The sequence below is a fragment of the Pyrus communis genome, chromosome 17 (genome assembly GCF_963583255.1).
Source record: "Pyrus communis chromosome 17, drPyrComm1.1, whole genome shotgun sequence".
In the NCBI taxonomy this organism is placed as follows: Eukaryota; Viridiplantae; Streptophyta; class Magnoliopsida; order Rosales; family Rosaceae; genus Pyrus; species Pyrus communis.
Window position 1 is genome coordinate 16,652,978 of NC_084819.1, and position 16,735 is coordinate 16,669,712.

At 36.0% G+C, this 16,735-nt stretch overlaps 1 protein-coding gene across 1 annotated transcript; it reads right to left on the minus strand.

Annotated features, from left to right (window-relative positions):
• Positions 1-622: 622 nt before the first annotated feature.
• Positions 623-7,076, minus strand: LOC137723814 (alanine--glyoxylate aminotransferase 2 homolog 2, mitochondrial-like). Its single transcript, XM_068463003.1, has 9 exons — positions 6,732-7,076; positions 6,389-6,619; positions 5,740-5,910; positions 2,090-2,233; positions 1,786-1,965; positions 1,447-1,672; positions 1,210-1,323; positions 1,026-1,112; positions 623-912 (listed from the first exon to the last, which is right to left on the minus strand). Exons 1-9 carry the CDS (start codon positions 6,978-6,980, stop codon positions 869-871), a joined length of 1,446 nt encoding a protein of 481 aa, XP_068319104.1. The 5' UTR covers positions 6,981-7,076; the 3' UTR covers positions 623-868.
• Between the last annotated feature and the right edge of the window lie 9,659 nt (positions 7,077-16,735).

Genomic DNA, 16,735 nt, shown 5'->3' on the forward strand with positions numbered 1-16,735 from the left:
ATAACACGACAAGGCGATCAAAGAAAGTCAACACATTTTCCTCGAAGGGCATTTTCGTAATTTCACATTTAAAAATCATAAAAACCATAAATTTTGGGGACGGGTTGTTACACTTTCTGATGTCGTTTATCCTACCAATACCGATCCTATCTCAGCGGTGAGAATTCCCTCATCTCTTGCTCACTATCAACCTAACCTCTGCCTCCCACTCTTCCCACTCTTTCTCTAAGATTGGTTTAATATCCATAGATTTGGAGCAAATTCTATTATGTGGAATGTTAACGCATAGTGGAGATTTATAATCAAATTCATAGTGAAGATTTAAAATCAAATTCATCTGCAGTATGCGTTAATATTCAACAATGCATAGAGGAGATTTACAAAATGACAATTTTTGAGTTTTAGGAGGCAAAGTGGGATTAAAATCGAATTCAAGAGACTGTAGCTTAAAATAAGCCTATGTATTACCTTTTTGACCATCCACGTCAACAACTTTAATGGTTATTTGACAGAAGAAACATAAACATGGTAAAATAAAACTAATTTAAAGTTTTAAGGAGTAAAGTGGTGATTTTTGAGTTATAGGGGGTAAGCGAGATTAAAATCAAGTTTCAGGGGCAGCTAAAAATAAGCCTATATACAAATGGAGAGACACCCTTCAAATATTCATAAGATCATAAAGAAGTAAACCAAACAAGCGTCAGGATATGTGCTGAGTGAGAGAACGAGTTGTTGGCTCTTCGTGATCTTAGTCGAATTATTGAAGCACAAACCTTACTATATTTTGATAATTTCATTTTCAAGAGATAACAGTTCATCGGTGCTTAGACCGATTGGTGATTGATTACAATAAGACTTGAGCTAGCTTTCAAAATTTCGAGATCGTGTAGTCCATTGCATCCACAAGAAAATCTGCAGCCAGAAAAAAAAAAAAAAAAAAAAAGAAACAAATTGGCACTGCACTTTTGGAATGACATGTCACTCGCTAATTTGCTATTTCGCTGAGACGGTAGGAAAAAAAATACCTGCATCTTCCTTGGTGAAGCATAGGGGAGGTGTGATTCTGAAAACATTTCCGTAGAAGCCACCTTTGCCGATCAAGACTCCCAAATCTGATAGTGGAAGGAAAAACAAAGTAAAGATTAATTACCAGGTCAGGTAGCATCGAACCACGAAAGGGATTCAGAATCGCATAGGTTTAAAATAAACCTTTCATCTTGTCCATTACGTGTATGGTTTCAGCCTTTGCAGGGGTCTTCAGCTCACGATCAGTAACAAGTTCAACTCCGAGCATGAATCCCCTTCCCCTCACATCGCCAATAACTACATACGCAATCATCACCAGAAGTTGAGATAAAAGACAGTTTATAAGATATATTCTAATCATAGAGGAAATTATTGTCTGTGATGACTCATGGATACTGACGTAATAAGAAAAATGCTTACGTTCATATTTATCCTTAAGAGCAGTGAGTCTTTCCTTCAGATACGATCCCACGAGCAACGCATTCTCCTGAAGTTTTTCTTTCTCAATCACGTTTAGAACCGCCAGTCCTGCAGCTGTACACACTGGATTACCACCGAAGGTGTTGAAGTAATTGCGGCGAGTTAGGACCTCTGCAACCTCAGAAGTGGTTACCACAGCACCAAGGGGGATGCCATTTCCAATTCCCTGCAAAATCCAGATATAGATTTAAGTTAAACACAGAAAACCGGCTTCGAATATATATTTCTTGGGGTTGAAGAAAAGAACGATGAGATTATTAAGTCACTCTTCGGCTATACCTTTGCCATTGTCACAATGTCAGGCACAACACCGTGGCCCTCAAATCCCCAGAAGTTGCTCCCCGTCCGAGCGAAACCAGATTGGACTTCATCAGCAATGAAAAGTCCTCCAGCTTTCTTCACGCTATTATAAACGGCTGGTAAGTAACCTGGAGCTAGTTCTACAATTCCTCCTACTCCCTGTAACATAATTAAAAAATTAGTACTAAAAAAGGGGGTTGATCCATGGATTTTTCTTCCTTTTGCCGCATTTCCCTGGAAGGGTTGAGTGAGTAATAACTTGATTATTAGGCAGATGACCTACCTGGATAGCCTCACATAAAAAACCAGCAACATGGCCTGAGGTTCCGAAGTCTATGAGATCTTGGACATCTTTGGCATATTTCTCTCCATCTGAACCAAAAACTCCTCTGTATGGATCCGGATTTACGGCGTGATGAACTCCACTCTGTTGATCAAACCAATATAATGAGAATGTTAGCTAACTTTGAACAACGCAAATTACAGTAAGCCCTTCTAGTACAGAACTGATATACTTGGTGCAAGTGAAAATCATCAACGTATCAGCAAATATGTCATTATGCACTCTATAGTAAAAAAAAAAAAAAGGGATGGGATACTGAGTAATGTTCTAAAGTGCTAATAACAATTTCCGTAGGAGTATGCATCAAATATAGCTAAATATTAGCCTCTAATTTAAAAAATGTCAGGTTTTTATAAAAACTTTCAAATATATCCAAAACATCACTTGAATAGACACAAATACCCTTAATTCATACAAATAACTAGTTGTTGATTAAAAGATTCTTGTGCGATAATCAAGTGGTGCTTTCAGTATTTTTTCTAATAGGCACCCGAAGAATTTCTATTCCGTAAACCTTAAAATATGATTTTTGCACTTTCTCAAAACACACTAATCTCTCGATTCACTACCACAGTCAATGATAACCTTCAAAACAAAATCCAGATACGGACAACACCCTTTATAATGTAAGGGTGTGGAAAATTAAATACGAAGCACATATAATCCAAAGGAAAATTGAGATAAATACTGTTACAAAAATTGACCGTTCATTCTTCCATAAATATTCAATCGAAGGAAGAAACTACAAAAGCAAAGAGAAAACATAGACGAGGAAAAATGCAAAAAATTAACCATCTACACTCATCTTCGTTTAGGGGTGCACAATTCTTCACCAATAGTCTATGCCTTCACTAGGTCTCCTCCAATTTTAAGGTTTAGCTGTGAGAACTCTTCATCTAATAGGGTTTTGGTTTTTCAATTTATTAGGCTTAAAGTTTAAGGGTATTTATATCTATTTAAGTGATATTTTAGATATATTTGAAAGTTTTTATAAAAATTGACATTTTTAAAATTAGAGGTTAATATTTAGCTATATTTGATAAATACTCTTTCCATTGTGAATAAGTATATGCATCCACAACGCTCTCTCCTATGTCTTACAATCCTCATTTAACGGCTCAGAAACAGAAATTGATTTAAGTATTTAACTTAAGTATTAAAAAAATCTAAATATCCTTGTTGGAAAAGAAAAAGATTTTAAGAATGCATAATTTCATAATACCTTTTACTTAATGCTTAAGCTAATGCTCTAATACTCTTTATACAGGCTACAACATTATAATATGAGTAAATTGTAGTTATGGTCTCTTAACTTTAACTCAATTGGAGCAATGGTCCCTCAACTAAAAATCCATTACCATTGGTCCCTTAACTCATCAAAACGTGTAGCTATGTTCCCTCAACTAAAAATCCATTACCATTGGTCGCTCAACTTTAATTCAACTGGAGAAATGGTTCCTTAACTTTAGCCCAATTGTAGCAATGGTTCTTCCAACATAACTCGTTTTGACAAAATTTTTGACGTAGTTGATGAAAAGGACCATAATTACACAATTTGATGAGTTGAGAGACCCTAATTGTATAAATGATCATTCCAACATAACTTATTTTGACAAAATTTTGACGAAATTGATGAAAATGACCATAGCAACACATTTTGATAAGTTGAGGGACCAATGGTAATGGATTTTTAGTTGAGGGACCATTGTTACAATTTGATTAAAGTTGAGAGACCATTGCTACAATTTACTCTTATAATATATATTATTGAAATTTGCTTTCCACATCAACCAAAAAAAAAAAAGAAAAAAGAAATTTGCTTTCCACACTGAGATAGGATTCTAGAGATCCTTTAATCTTGTCATTTTATCGTACATTGTGCGGTCAGAAATCATTTTAAATTAAATTATTTAAAAATGAACATAAATAGTATCTGACTAAAATTGATCGCACGATGTATGATGAATGGACAAAATTCCTATCTCTTCCACACCTAACCTTCTCTTTTGGCATTCTAATAATTTATTTTGGAGCAAAACCCAATAATAGAATTATAGGTGAGAAGTTTGCTGGAAATGTGATCTGTTACACAATGTGTCATAATATAATTGGTTGAATTTTTTTTTTTCATGTTTCCAACCAATTTTATTATGACAGTTAGTGTAACGGGCCATGTTCCTAACACATTGAAAAATATCTCATTATAGGTAAATTCATACATACATAACATATTAACAATTATTGCTTCTATTATTTCCGCATTTTAATTAAATTAATAAGCATATAAGTTTTCTGCCTTACAAGATAATATTCCAAACTACTACAATACTTCACTCTATAGGAACAAGAACATGGAAGGAGGTAGACACATTATCCTAACTATTTGGCCTAACTTACTTATTATCAAGTATAAATCTTACACTAAATATAGTCCTTGAAAACTTATCAAATGTAATGTGTTAAGAAATGTATTCTTAAGGAATAACTATGGTATTACCGTATTAGGCAAACAAGTCAAATCACACTACCTGTATAGAAATGACAACTTCTGCTACAAAGATGATTTGCTCATGCGTAATGTGCGTATTGATGCATGTATACAAATGACCTATGGTCCCCAACAAAAGGAAAATAATAGAGAAAAATATCAAATTGATTTGAACAACCTTATCGTTTAGTCATATTATATAGTATTTGGTTCCATTTTTTGTATAATTGAAGGTATTCGGATGACGTTAGGTGGTGTCCATATCGTGTTATGGGGTCCAGCCAATCGAGAATGATAACATATGAACATACATCCTGGCCTTTTTAGGCTTAAACCACTATATCTTGATAACTTCACGTGCCTGCCTCCCCAATTGCACAAATGTAGTGAATCATAGAATGTGTACAATACTTATATGTATTTAATACAATTATTATTTAACATTCAGATGTAGTTTATGTTAATATATATATGTATTCAATGCAATCATTATCTGATAGTTGAGATAATGATTGTATTCAATACATGTAAGTATTATAATCGAATCTCAATCGAAGTTACAGAAAAATGTATGAATACATGGAACTGAGCTAGTAAATAAAGCTCGGGGTACAATAACCCTACTTAGCATAAATTTCATGAACCGGTTGCACCATTATTATAATGTTATAGACTGATTTACAATGTCACGCGCCACTTATATAATTTGCAACAATGTCTGAAGCATAAGAAAATGGGGTGTGCTATTCACACGTTCTTTTTTATTTCTCACACACCCCTTGTTAATTTTTGTCATTTGATCTTCTTTAATTCATCTGACCTGATGACCGAAAATTAAAAAGGGTGTGTGGATTTCACATCCCAAGAAAATTTATCTCCTAAAATCGAGCTCGACAATTTATTATTCACAAATTCTAACTTCTCACCAAATAGAGGTCTAATCAATTCATAACATTCACCAAGTTAAATCACACTTAAAAATCCATAACTCCTAATTAATAGTTAGATAACATAGCATCTAATCTTACTTAAAAACATTTAAATGTAAATATTTTAGATAGTAAAAACGAATAGTGAGAGAAAAAGTGGAGAAGAAAATGACCTGTATGACGTTGAATTTCCAGTTGGCTTGGGCAGTGGCTCCCATGGTGCCAGCGCCGTTGCCATGATATGCATTCCTCAGCGAGATTATATCGTGACATCCAGTGTACAACCGCGCAATCAGCATTGCCAACTCGTTTGCCTCTGTCCCCGAGTTTGTAAAAAACACCACCTACCAACAAAGTTACTAAAAATCAAATAGAAATACCATAAAATTCCAAAAATCATGAACGGGTTTTACGTCTTTTTAAAAACTGTAGAAGGGAAAACAAAATTCATGATGAACTAGGCATTGATGCTATCATGGGCGCGATTGCGACCCCTATCGACAAAAGATCACAATCACTCGTCGGTGATATTGACAATTCTTCTTAAAAAACGTAAATACACCGTCTTTAATTATAAAACTGAATTAATAAGCTGTGACTATATCTCAACTCAATACCATTATATGAACATGTTGAAATGAGTTGACATATTGCGACCATATCCCAACTCAGTATCACTGTATGAATAGTGACCTAATTAGTTTATTCACCAAAAAATGCTAAGAGGAGATGACTATACAATCCAATAGGAGGACATGACTGAGTTAAGATATCGTTACAGTGTCATTTTTGTTGTAAGTAGGTTTATCTCGTTCAACCGACCTTGAGATTGCCGGGCAACTTGTTAGCGAGCGCCTGAGCGAAGTCGCCGATAGCGTGGTTGAGGTAGAGGATGGTGGAGTGTTGTATGCGCTTGGTTTGGTTGACTATGGCCTCCACCACGTCCGGATGGCAGTGGCCGCAGCTCACCGTCGCAATCCCCCCGAATCCGTCCAAATACCTCCGCCCCTTCTCGTCGAACAAGTACTGCCTCTTCCCGTCCACAATGTTCAGCTGCGCCAAACAAACGAAAAATCATTAATATCCAATTAAACATATGAAAGACGTGATTAAATTGTGGAGGAGGGAGGGATCAGGGGGAGGGATCAGGTGCGGTGGAGCTCACGGGTTTGTCGTAGAAGTAGGGCATGGAGGGGCTAAGATACTTCTTGCGCTGGGCAAGGATCTCGTCGGCGGTAGGGCCGGTGTACGGCGGAGGGGTGTAATCGCAGGGGGGCATTTTGAGACCATCGACGCCATTGTCTTGGAGAAGGGCTTCCTCCCTTTGAGCCACCTTAGAGAAGCAGCGTTGTTGTTGCCACCGCAGGGATTTTGCACTTCCCGAGAATACCCTTTTCCCTATTAAACCATGCATCTTTTTTTTTCTCAAATTTTCTACGTACGCTCCGCTGCCTCTCTCCGAAAATGCTGGAGTTTTTGGTTTTGTTTTGTGGTTATGTGTGTGAGAGAGAGAGAGTTGTGGAGGTGGAGGTGGAAGAGCAAGGCGGGGAGGGGGAATATATAGTGAGATTTTAAGTCGCGTTGGATTGTTGTTAATTAGCTTTTAATTAGTTTTTTAAGCAGGATTAATTAGCTTAATTGATTGTGGTAAAAGAATAAAAAAAATGTCTGTGATCTGTATTTGGTTATTGGTGGTAAAGATGAATCTATCCGGTGAAATGCTACACATTCCAATTGTGACTCACATTCCTTTCAACTTCTTTTTTTTTTTGAACATATTCCATTCAACTTTAATGTCCTAATTATATTTGGGTTGGAGAAGAATTTCAGGTTCTTAATTATTGCACACGGTACGTTTTGGTTCGATTCTTGACGCTGATAAATCATATGATGGTAGCCAAAATACTTCAATGAATCTTCATAGTCCCCGAAAGGGTGGACTGCCGTAGTAAAACCACCATCTAATCCCCTTTTTGAAAAAGAAAAAAAATTATATTTTGGTCGGGGTAAATGGGAAATATGAAAAAGATATTGCATGGTTGTTTGTCCAAAACATAACAGCTAATGAAATCATAAAAATGGTAATCAGCTTAGGGAAGTGGCGCACCCACCAAGTCCTTGTTAGCTATAAAAAAGAAGGTACTTTTTTCTAAGTGCTTTCTAAGTGCTTATCATTGTACACGACCTATAAGGTTAAAAATTCATGTATAAGTATTTAAAAGATGTGAAGTGTTGCCTTGTTACTTAATATGACTAAATAATTGATGCATTTGAGATGCGAAATTTGAGTGAGAATAATCGTTGGATTCTCTTTGTAAGGATATCGCAGATCCTCAAATCACATCCGTTCATCATACATTGTACGGTCAGAAATTATTGTAAAGTTTTTTATTTAAAATTGAATATAAATAGTACCTTACAAAAACTGACTGCACAATACACGATGAACAGATGTGATTAATGAATCTTCGGAATTCTCACAAAAAGAATATGACGAGGATCCTCGACCTACGAATCAATTGCCTAACGAGTATGTGGAGCAAACACTAGACGTATAAACTCATATGACGTGGAATACAAAGCAAGAACTGTTCAGAAAAAGCACCGTGGATTATGATGTTAAGGAAAGCAAGACTTCCCTATTCATAATAGTATAAAGCAATTGAAAGATACCACGTAATAATCAAATATACGAGTGGGGTGAAGGTGAAAGTCATTTTCAAAGATGTTTCAATTCCAAGGACCGACGTCAGTTAAAATCCACGTGTATACTTCATCGGAATTTGTTATGTCTTAGAACACATAAAAGTTTAAGCAATTAGCCACAATAGACATGTTTAATATTCGGTTGCATTTTTTATCACACTTTTAAAAATTGTTATTTTTGATCAATTTTGCTTGTGTAAGTTTATATTGTCCTTCCTTGATCATTTTAGCATATCCTTCATTGATCATAAACCACCAAAAACGTAGCAACATTCTAATGACACCCAACAACACTCTCAGATCCATTCTTCACTTGCTCCGCCTTGACTAATCAAACTTGGAACAGTGAAGAACATTTGGAACACCATGAAAGTAGCTAAGTATTTGGAACATTCGATTTCTTTTATTTAAAATTTGGTTGTGGTGGTTGGGGAACGAAGGAGAGGGTTCCTTGAATGAATTGTTGTGGATATGGTGGTTCGAAATCAAAAAAAGGCAATGTGTCGTTGGAGTATGGTCGTGGCATCATCAGATTGTTGTTGTGGTTGTGTTGGTTCAAAATCATAAAAGGGGTGTATCATTGAAGTGTTGTTGGGGCATCATCAGATTGTTATATTGTGGTTGTGTTGGATCAAAATCATAAAAGAGAGAGTATCATTGGAGTGTCTTTGTAATGTCATCAAATTGTTGTTATGGTTGTGTTGGTTCAAAATCATAATAAAAAAGAAAAGAAAAAAGGGAGTATTGTTAGAGTGCTGTTGTGGTTGTGTTGGATCAAAATCATAAAAGGGCGAGTACCACTGAAGTGTTGTAATGTCATAAGATTGTTGTTGAAGTTTTGTTGGTTCAAAATCATAAAAGAGGGAGTATTCTTGGAGTGTTGTATGGTCATCAGATTGTTGTTGTTGTAGTGGTGTTCAAAATCCTAAGAATTTGGTCTGCATTTATCAAATTGAAATATGTCCTTTTTGGTAAAGTGGGGTGTTTCTTGAAAATGGATTTTTGGTTGTTTTTAAAGTCATTAGAGTGTAGTTGTGGTGTCGTTGTTGTGTTGTTGTCTAAGTTATGATTCAACATTTGAAAGGGGGGAGTGTCATTTGGGTGTTGTACTGTTGTTAGGGTTTTGTTTTGCCCCTTTTGATTAAGGAAGGGCAATATAGACTTTTTACATAAAAATTTGATCAAAAGAACAATTTTTAGAAGTGTGAACAAAAGTGTAACCAAATGTCAAAATATGTTTATTATGATTAATTGCCCTAAATATTTTAATAGAGCAATATAATCACGTGGTTGGTTAGATACTCTTATAAAGAATGGGGCTTCATATATTGAGGATTGCGCCTCTGAAAGGCCGATTGATACACATACAAAATAGCTGTTTCATTTATGAGAATAACTTGACCAACGGTCTTATGAGGTTGCCTTATCAACTAATCTTTATGTGGTATTGTAAATCACGCACTAAACAAAGCCACAAATGGGTGTCTACTTTAGCAATGCATCCCAACAAAACAACAATAATACCTCACCTCATTCAGTAGCAAAAAATGGACCCATGTTCATCTAGAAAGCATGAACTTAGACCGAATAATGGGTATTGTTAAGCAAAAAATGGACCCATTCACATTTTGGCTTTTCCAAAAAAGTGGTTAGCCAATAATTGAACCCTAAATAGGATTAATAAACCATCCTACAACGAACTTAGTCTGAAATCGAAGCCAAATGAGAGCTAAGTACATAAAAATATCGGGTTATTTAAAGGGAGTGTGACGACACCATGGATATCTTGATTAGAAACACTCAATCACTAATGAGGTGGGAAGTTTATGTAAGTTTGGTGATTAGCACTAATCATCTTCTAGAACTATTAAACAATGTATTCGATTAATAAAGCAACTTTGAAGTTGTGGCTATCCTTCATGTATTTGGGACAGATTTTTCAGTATACCAATAACATATTTCGATAAACTAAGTGTTAAAATATAAGTAGGGAGAAAGGATTTTTTCAAATGTCCATCCACTTGTATAATGACACTTAGTGCATAGAAGCACATTCTCAGTACACTGAAAAATGTATCGTGTATTTGGAGGGCAATAATGCATTTAAAAATGTTCAACTATGAAGATTCAATTGCATAATCATAAGCATAATGACCCAAGTACAAACGAAGTCGTGATCACAATAATAAAATGGATTTCGACGTCCAAATTAATCAGATGCCACCATCACGGTGTTTTCTGCGTAGGATTTCCACATCCCTATTATTGAGGCATTGTTATTACGACAAGGTGGCTCAGTGGTTGATGGTGAATTTTAGGTCTGTTTTCTACACGACATGTCTTGAGTTCGACTCCTGGCATTGGTGAATTACATGATTGTGGCTTGGTGGAGGTTGAAATGCCTCTGCGAGTCTTTCCAACCTTCAAAAGGATAGACTGCCATGGCAAAGTCACCATCTAATTTCCTTTTGGTTATAAAAATATTATTGAGGCAATGTTATTTTATATTATAGTCATCCCTTTGATTCCAAACAACCTTCCTCCGATAAACAATTTGTTAAAAAAAGAGAAGATAATCTAGCAAATTAAGTTGTCAAACTGTTAATTTGAAATACGTGCTACAAATAAAAACTTAAGGGATCCCAAAACTTAATCAATAGTTTAAATTGACAACTTAATAATATAACATGCTCGGCCGACAACAAAATAGTTATCCACGCAACTTGATAAACTCATCCATTTCAAACATGTCAGCAAATCAAGCCAATGAAACTACCAAGGATACAGTCAGCAGATTAACATACCAGATTATTTTATAGCATAATTGGTGCCCAAGCAAATCGACGGAATAAATATTCAGCAGGACTATCTAATAACCAGCTCACGAAATAAGAATGGGAACGCATGCATCTGGAATTGTACCCACAAAGGGCCGGGTTGTATGCAAATATGGTGCAGACCGTTCTTTTGTGAAAATGCCAGATCATCCAACTAGTCAAACTGGCATACTCAAATTTTCTTGATCGACAAAAGACAAGAACCCGACGCCAGATCAAAACCATGTATATTGTTTTTTGGGGCAAGTATCTTATCTTGACAACTCCAATTAGATTCCTTGCATATCTGGCATTTTTAATAATGAGTCGACATATTGTCCAGGTTTCTGTTCAAGATTATATAAAAAGCATAAGACAATTGTATCATCAAACAGGACAATGCTGATTCATGTATGCATCAAAAGCAGCGGCCGAGAAGTAGAATGTTGCTGATTCTATCACTTAAATCATAATTAATTAATTAGCCACCGGATTAACATAACCACATTAAGTTTAATTGGAAGGCTAAATTGTAGCATAAGTCTCTGATCTATACCACGGGTTTAGTTTTCATCTTTGAACTCTACTATTAGTCTCTCGTCCTCAAATTATGTCACTAGTAGTTCTTTTCGTTAACTATGTCAACTTTTCTATTAAGCTGAGGAATAAAATAGAAAAATCATCCAAAAAGTAAGAATATGAATTTTTTTAAGAGAAAGAGTTGGCTTCTCAAGGATTGAGGATGAATTCCTCTTTAAAATAGCTCGTAATCTATTTACAGAACTTCGTGTTTATGATCGATAACTTCTTTATTGACTAAATGATCTTAGTTTTAATTATTTTTTTGCAAATTGATTTATAACATGAACGATTCTGATCGTAAACATGAAATCTGTGAATAGACCACGAAGTATTTTGAGGAGGAACTCCTCCATAGTATTAAGGAGTCAGGCTCTTCTCTTTTTCAAATAAATTATATTTTTTTTTGTATGTAGACCATTACACCGTTAAATTTGACGGAAAATAAGACGATTTGATGGAAGGACAACTCATGCAACACAAAATTAAGTTCAAGAACATAAGAAACTAATATGAGAGTTTAAGGACGGAAACTTAACATGGGTACCATCAAACAGCCGCACAGCCAAAATAACATTCTAGGTGTACACAGCAAACCAAATATACAAACGGGGAACTAATAACAGGCTTCATAAGCAATTAGTTAATCCATTTATGAGCAATTAGTTAATGGATTTATGTTCGAATGTTACGTGATTGAATGAAGTGTCTAATCTGATGTCAGTGAGTTATACAAGTTAAACACATCGTAATCACAGCGTAACTCTCAAAGAAGCTTGGTACCATCCAAAATTTAAATGTCTATGGCAGCAATTATTTTTAGATCGGTTAATGAAACAAGTTGCAGTCACAGCGTAAATCTCAAAGTCGACTAATTATTTACTAGGGCATATTTTAAATTTTGTAAACATAGCTAATAAGATTCTGTTGAAAGCTTGTGGAGGTGATTAAACTGCAAGAAATACTAAAATTTATATTACTCCATCTGGAGTACTGTAGTTTAATAACGAAAATTAATCACTATGTGCAAGTAGAATAAATGTCAGACCTACAGCTGTTGTTTAATCAATACTGTCTGAAGGTAAGATTAAGGCGGCCGGGACGAAGGCTAGTTGCTTCCAACAAACTCGTTGGAGCTGAGTCCGGTAGGATCAATGTCACGCCGTGAAATAAATGAGTCGAACGACCTCCGAATACCAGCAGATCTCCTGATTCCAAACAACATTATCTGCCTTTGCAATATTTCTCTCATCTCCGTAGAGGAAGTCTGCTGAATCAGCTATAGAGATGGAGACGACAGGCAATCCTTCTCGGAGAGACTTTCTGCTTTCATCGCGATTCTGAAAATCAAAACTTCGTCTGATCACCAAATAAGTATAAAAAAATAATTGTTGCCTTCAAGAACAATTGGGACTGGTGGAAAGTGACACAAATTTAAGAATATGACTAACCAAAATTAACAGCATTGAAGAAAACAACATAATTTTGATGTGTAAATGTAATTTTTAGTGCTATTTACATAGATTCTAAATCCTGCAACGCACATATACGTTTGGTTTTATTGAAAGTGTATTTGAGTAAATACCTGATGAAGACCAAGTTGGCCAGTTGTTGTATAAAAGTTGGCAATACATAAATCAGGAGACATTGAAGGGAGTATTTCTTCTGCTCTACTAACTCTGAGTTCCTCTTTAACGTGGGCATGCGCCTCTCGAATCACTCTTCTAATCAACGAACTAAAATTTTCAGGAATACCAGGAGGCCGAGTACCATCTATTGTTCGCCTATCTCCATATTTTCTTGTCTGAGGATCCCAGTCCCAGCCAAGGCACTGTTAGTATGTAAGTTGTTGAGCTGATTAGAAAACGTTACAAGATTGTTATGTGTGTTATGTCTCAGCTCATAGGCTGAGCTATTGTGTAAAATTGTGATGTGTTGATTAAGTCTCATAGGGCTTATCATTTGACAAGTGTCTTGATCTTAAGATAGGTTGTAATGGTTGGTTGAGATTGAATTGAGGTTATGTCTCTCTCTCTCTCATTCTTTCATCAGTTAAGTGACTCTTCGGGCTATCATGCTCAGTAAGAAATACAATGATAGAAGTTAAGAGTTATGCTCTGTGCGTGTGTTCTTCCTCTGAATTCATCTTCTAAACTTTTCTAAATATCTCTCTCAAATCCTGTTAGACTTATTTGTGTAGTTGTGTTACTGAATTCTAACATGGCCTCAGAGCCGAGTTCGATCTAAACTTTTGGGCGTTGTTTCTACGCGTGGGTGAGTTCGGATTCACAGCAAAAGCTTATTGCAGTGATTCGAGTGTCTAATATGGCTGGATCTGGAGGAGGAGAACTCCGGGCCCCAATTTTCAATGGCGAGAATTTTGATTTCTGGCAAATCAAAATGAAGACCATCTTTCGCTCGTATGAACTGTGGAATATGGTTGAGAGTGGGTACAGAGCTCCGGCGAAGGAGGAGGAACTCACAGAGGCGGAGAGGAAGCTGTTGCGTGAGAATGTAGTTAAGGATGCTAGAGCACTGGGTATTATTCAAGGTGCAGTTTCAGATCAAATTTTCCCGAGGATTGCAACTCAGGAAAATGCGAAGGCTGCGTGGGACATTCTGAAACAAGAGTTCATTGGTGATAAACAAGTAAGATCTGTGAAACTTCAAGGTTTTAGGCGAGATTTTGAATATACTCGCATGAATGATAGTGAATCTCTTTCTGTGTATATTGCTAAATTGTTTGATCTGATTAATCAAATGAAGAGCTATGGTGAAGATCTGAGTAATCAAAGAGTTGTTCAGAAATTGTTAATCAGTTTACCTAAGTCCTATGATAGTATTGCAGCTGTGATAGAGAATACTAAGGATTTAGACACCATAGATGCACAGGATGTTGTAGCTATCTTGAAGGGGTATGAACAAAGGTTGGATAAACATGGAGAGAGTAGTATGGAGAAAGCATTTACTAGTTTGAAATTTGTCCCGAAGTCTAATAAGTTCAATGGTCAGCCAAACAGTAACAAATATCACAAGAATTTTTAGCCAAAAGAGAAACAATGGAGTAACAAGGGTGATTGGAGTAATAAGGGTGGATTCACTGTGAAGAATGAGGCAAACAACACTGGGGATAAGTGTAAATTCTGTGATAAACTTCACTATGGAGAGTGTTGGGTTAAAAACAAAGTCAAGTGTCACAAGTGCAACAAAATTGGGCATATTGCAAGGTATTGTAATATGAACAAGACTGTGCAACATGTGAACTTTGCTAATCAGGTTGAAGAAACTGGAAATTTGTTTTATGCAAATCATTCCGGAGAAGTGAGGAAGATAAGTGATGAATGGTATATAGATAGTGGATGTAGTAACCATATGACATCCAGAGAAGATCTACTTGTTGATATTGACAGGAAAGTGAAAGCAAAAGTCCAAGTTGGCACTGGAGTTTTGGTTGAAGTTGAAGGGAAGGGAACACTGATCATTGAAACAATAAAGGGTCGAAGATATATAAAAGAAGTTATGCTTGTACCTGGTCTTGCAGAAAATTTGTTAAGTGTGGGACAAATGACTGAGCACGGTTACTTTCTTTTATTTGGAGATTATAAAGTGGATGTGTTCGATGATAGATCCTTACAAAACCTGGTGGTCAGTGTGAAGCAGAAAGGAAATAGATGTTTTCCTTTAATTCTCAACACAAACAAGGAGCTTGCATTGAGGACAAATGTGCAGGAGTGTGTTAGAATTTGGCACAAGAGATTTGGTCATCTAAATTTCAGAAGTCTCAAACTATTACAGAGTCAAGAGATGGTTTTGGGGCTGCCTGAAATCCAAGACAGTGAAACTGTATGTCAAAGTTGTGCACTGGGGAAAAATCACAGGGAACCATTTCCCAAAGAATCAATGTGGAGAGCAAAGGAACCACTTGAACTAATACACTCAGATGTGTGTGCTCCCATGCAAACATCACGTTTGAGTGGCAATCGATACTTTATTACCTTCATAGATGATTATTCAAGAATGTGCTGGGTATATTTCTTGAGAAACAAATCAGAGGCTTTCTATGTGTTTAAGAAATTTAAAGCCATGGTTGAGCTTCAAAGTGGATACAATGTAAAGAAGCTAAGAACAGATAGAGGAGGAGAGTTCAACTCAAATGAGTTTGGAAAATTTTGTGAAGATTTGGGGATAAAAAGACAGCTCACAATTGCATACTCTCCACAACAAAATGGAGTAGCAGAAAGGAAAAACAGGACAATTGTGGAGATGGCAAAATGCATGATCTTTGAGAAAGAACTCCCATACAATCTCTAGTGTGAAGCAGTAAACACATCTGTGTATCTGCTAAACAGAAGTCCGACAAAAGCAGTGAAGAATCCTACACCTTTTGAGAAATTTAGTGGAAGAAAACCTGGGGTTAAACACTTGAAAGCGTTTGGTTCAGTTTGTTATTCTCTTATTCCAGGGAATCTAAGACACAAATTAGAAGAAACAAGTGTCATGAGTGTTTTCATTGGATATGGTACTTGTGAAAAGGGGTATAGGGTACTGAATCCTTTAACTCAAAAGGTCTAATTATCTAGGGATGTAATTTTTGATGAGAATGGTAGATGGGACTGGGAGAAACACAAAGTCAAGGAAGTTTGTATTCCTTTATCTGCAGTTGAATCTTCAGAGTTGGATAAAATTGATGAGATGTCTGAATCTCATGAACAAGAAGGATCTGATGTGTCTCAAATTCAAGCTGGAAGTTCTCCAGTTACTGCTATTGGTGAATCAAGTAGTGTTGGAAATGTTCCCTAAAACCAATCATATGATGATACTTTATGGACATTTCACATGTTAAACTAATCTAGTTTAATATTAAGGGCAAACATTATTGTTTGAGCCGTCTCATATAAATGTTATATGCTTAAACGATAAGTCCAATGAATATGTGATTGGAAGAATGCGATCTAAAGAAGTTAGATTCATGAGACCATTCTTTCGTTGACACATCCTAAACGTTCCTGATCATAGGATTGTCAATTGAGCATTGACAGTCCGTTAAGATCAGTACGTGCTATGTCTT

Coding starts and splice junctions, on each gene's coding strand:
- LOC137723814 (XM_068463003.1), bottom strand. CDS start 6,980: ATGCATGGTTTAATAGGGAAAAGGGTATTCTCGGGAAGTGCAAAATCC. Junction 2,234..5,739: donor GGAAATTCAACGTCATACAG/GTCATTTTCTTC, acceptor TTTGATCAACAG/AGTGGAGTTCATCACGCCGT. Junction 1,324..1,446: donor TCTTAAGGATAAATATGAAC/GTAAGCATTTTT, acceptor TTGCGTATGTAG/TTATTGGCGATGTGAGGGGA.